The sequence below is a fragment of the Austrofundulus limnaeus genome, unplaced genomic scaffold (genome assembly GCF_001266775.1).
Source record: "Austrofundulus limnaeus strain Quisiro unplaced genomic scaffold, Austrofundulus_limnaeus-1.0 Scaffold794, whole genome shotgun sequence".
NCBI lineage: Eukaryota > Metazoa > Chordata > Actinopteri > Cyprinodontiformes > Rivulidae > Austrofundulus > Austrofundulus limnaeus.
The window spans coordinates 64086-66093 of record NW_013953196.1 but is presented as its reverse complement, the minus strand read 5'-3'; the positions used below and the strand labels follow the sequence as shown (position 1 = coordinate 66093).

At 38.6% G+C, this 2008-nt stretch overlaps 1 protein-coding gene across 1 annotated transcript in view; it reads left to right on the top strand.

Annotated features, from left to right (window-relative positions):
• The window catches only part of vps13d (vacuolar protein sorting 13 homolog D), a gene marked incomplete at both ends in the record, with an annotated part of 75956 nt that overhangs the window by 10446 nt on the left and 63502 nt on the right, over positions 1–2008 (top strand). The window contains 3 exon segments of the mRNA XM_014028664.1: positions 62–232; positions 973–1073; positions 1287–1455. Of these exon segments, the coding sequence (XP_013884118.1) occupies positions 62–232; positions 973–1073; positions 1287–1455 (441 nt within the window).

Below are 2008 nucleotides of genomic sequence, written 5' to 3'. Positions count from 1 at the left end.
AAGGTATTATTGGTTCAGATTAATTGCATTTGGTTCATTAGTCTGTCTTTTGGCTGTACAGGATGCRATGACAGAGTGTATGAAGAGTCGTGATCATCAGTACATTTTTGAACCAGTTGGTGCATCTGTGCTTCTGAAGAGAAACACTTCTAAGGAGCCTCTGAGGTCTCGAAACCCCCCTCGAATCGAAGGCCAGGTCCAGCTGGAGCCCATGTCTTTACGCCTTTCCCAGGTTTGTAAAAAAAAAAAAAACAAGTTGCTCTTCTTTATTCATAGGTCCACTAATGTAGAAAGATATCTAAATAGTTCTAGTCCTGACGACAAAGCATGCCTGTGCTCTTTAATTAAACTAATAAAACCTTTGATGGCAAATTTTTCATCCAATGTTTTATGAAATTGWCTGAAAAACCTTCAAACTTTTATGTTTATGCTCCAATATGTCTTGCAATATTTGCAGGCTTCTCAATTTTTTTGTGAAAGCCATGGGAGATTGTTACCTGAGTCTAAACTTTGTCAAAAATTTGTGCAACATCTTTTAATTAAAAATGGTCACAAAGTTTTTCTGTGTCTTAAAACTGTCTCAAGAGCGTTAAAGCTATATCTTGACACCTGCACCTCTCCTCTGACAGAAATAATCAGAGGTGCATGTGCAGGTCTAAAACCACATTAATGATAAAAAATGGATACTGAAAAACCAAATYTGTATTCATTTATAAAGATTACTCCTGCAGAATAGATTACAAACATAGGGATGGCTGCCAAGGTGGGTACAAAGCAGGCAGAGATGGTGTGGGGATACATTTGTATTACATGTTTTTCTTTATTACAAAGTAAAAACAGAAGGATTTTGCTGTGGTAGGGTAAATGAGACTTTTCAATGGTGCAATAACTATCTCCACTTTTTGGTTTTAGCACTTTTGACAATAGAGATTTTTAGAATGACCACAAATTTAATGTTTTTTTTTCTTTTAGGTTCAGTACCAGCAAATAATGGCTTTTCTTAAAGAACTGGATCGCAGGGAGAAAAGGATGTTATACAAAAATTTGAGACCCGAAGTACCAATTTCAGGGAAGTAAGTAACACTTTGGTGACTATTCTTTTGTGAGAGTGCAAGCAGACCACATTTTATTAAACTTTTTCTTCACATGAAAATGACTCTGTCAAGGTAACAAAAAATCTCATAGTAGTTGAAGTCTTTGGTACTAATCTCTGAAAGGCATCACTCACTCCAGCACAACTGCCTTAAATTGAGTGGCTTTGATTTCTTATCATTGTTTTTCATTAGCTGTCGGATGTGGTGGATATTTGCCATTCAGGCTAATCTGAAAGAAATAAGAGAACAGCGACAACGAGGCACCTGGAGTTTTGCTTTGCAACGATCTCGAGATGCACAGACCTAYACAAGCCTTTATTTTAAAAGGCTCAAAGGAGTTCTGCTGAGTCCTCAGGAAGAGGTATTTCACTGTCTCACACACATCAGAATCTGTTTGTCATTGTACATGAATCATATATAGATGCTATCAGATGCAATAAAAGATAAGATAAATTTTGTTCATCACATGCATATTTCTTACATGGCATAATATGCAGTGTTTCCCCCACATTACTGGCCTGGCGAGTGGGGTGGTTAGTGGAGTGCTAATCTTACTAATGCCAGTGGGGATGGGTAGAGGAATGCTAGATCAAGCCACTTATCCTGTTGCTACAATCTCCAGCCGCTCCACATCCGAAATCAACGAAACTTTCAGAGGTAGGTGTGTGGGGACCTTTGATAGGCAGGGTGGTGTCGTGGAAATCTTTATTTACCCAAGACAGACACACGTGGTCCAAGAATGAAAAGTACTCCGTGAATGGTCAGCTGAGTTTTTATTGCAATTGCAGACACACACCATGTCACACTGGGCAGTGGTACAAAATGTGCGCCATGAGGCAGTTTCAAATACACACATTTATACAGAATGTTATCCAAACAGACAATAAACATCTCTCTTGGCGCCACAGCTGGGT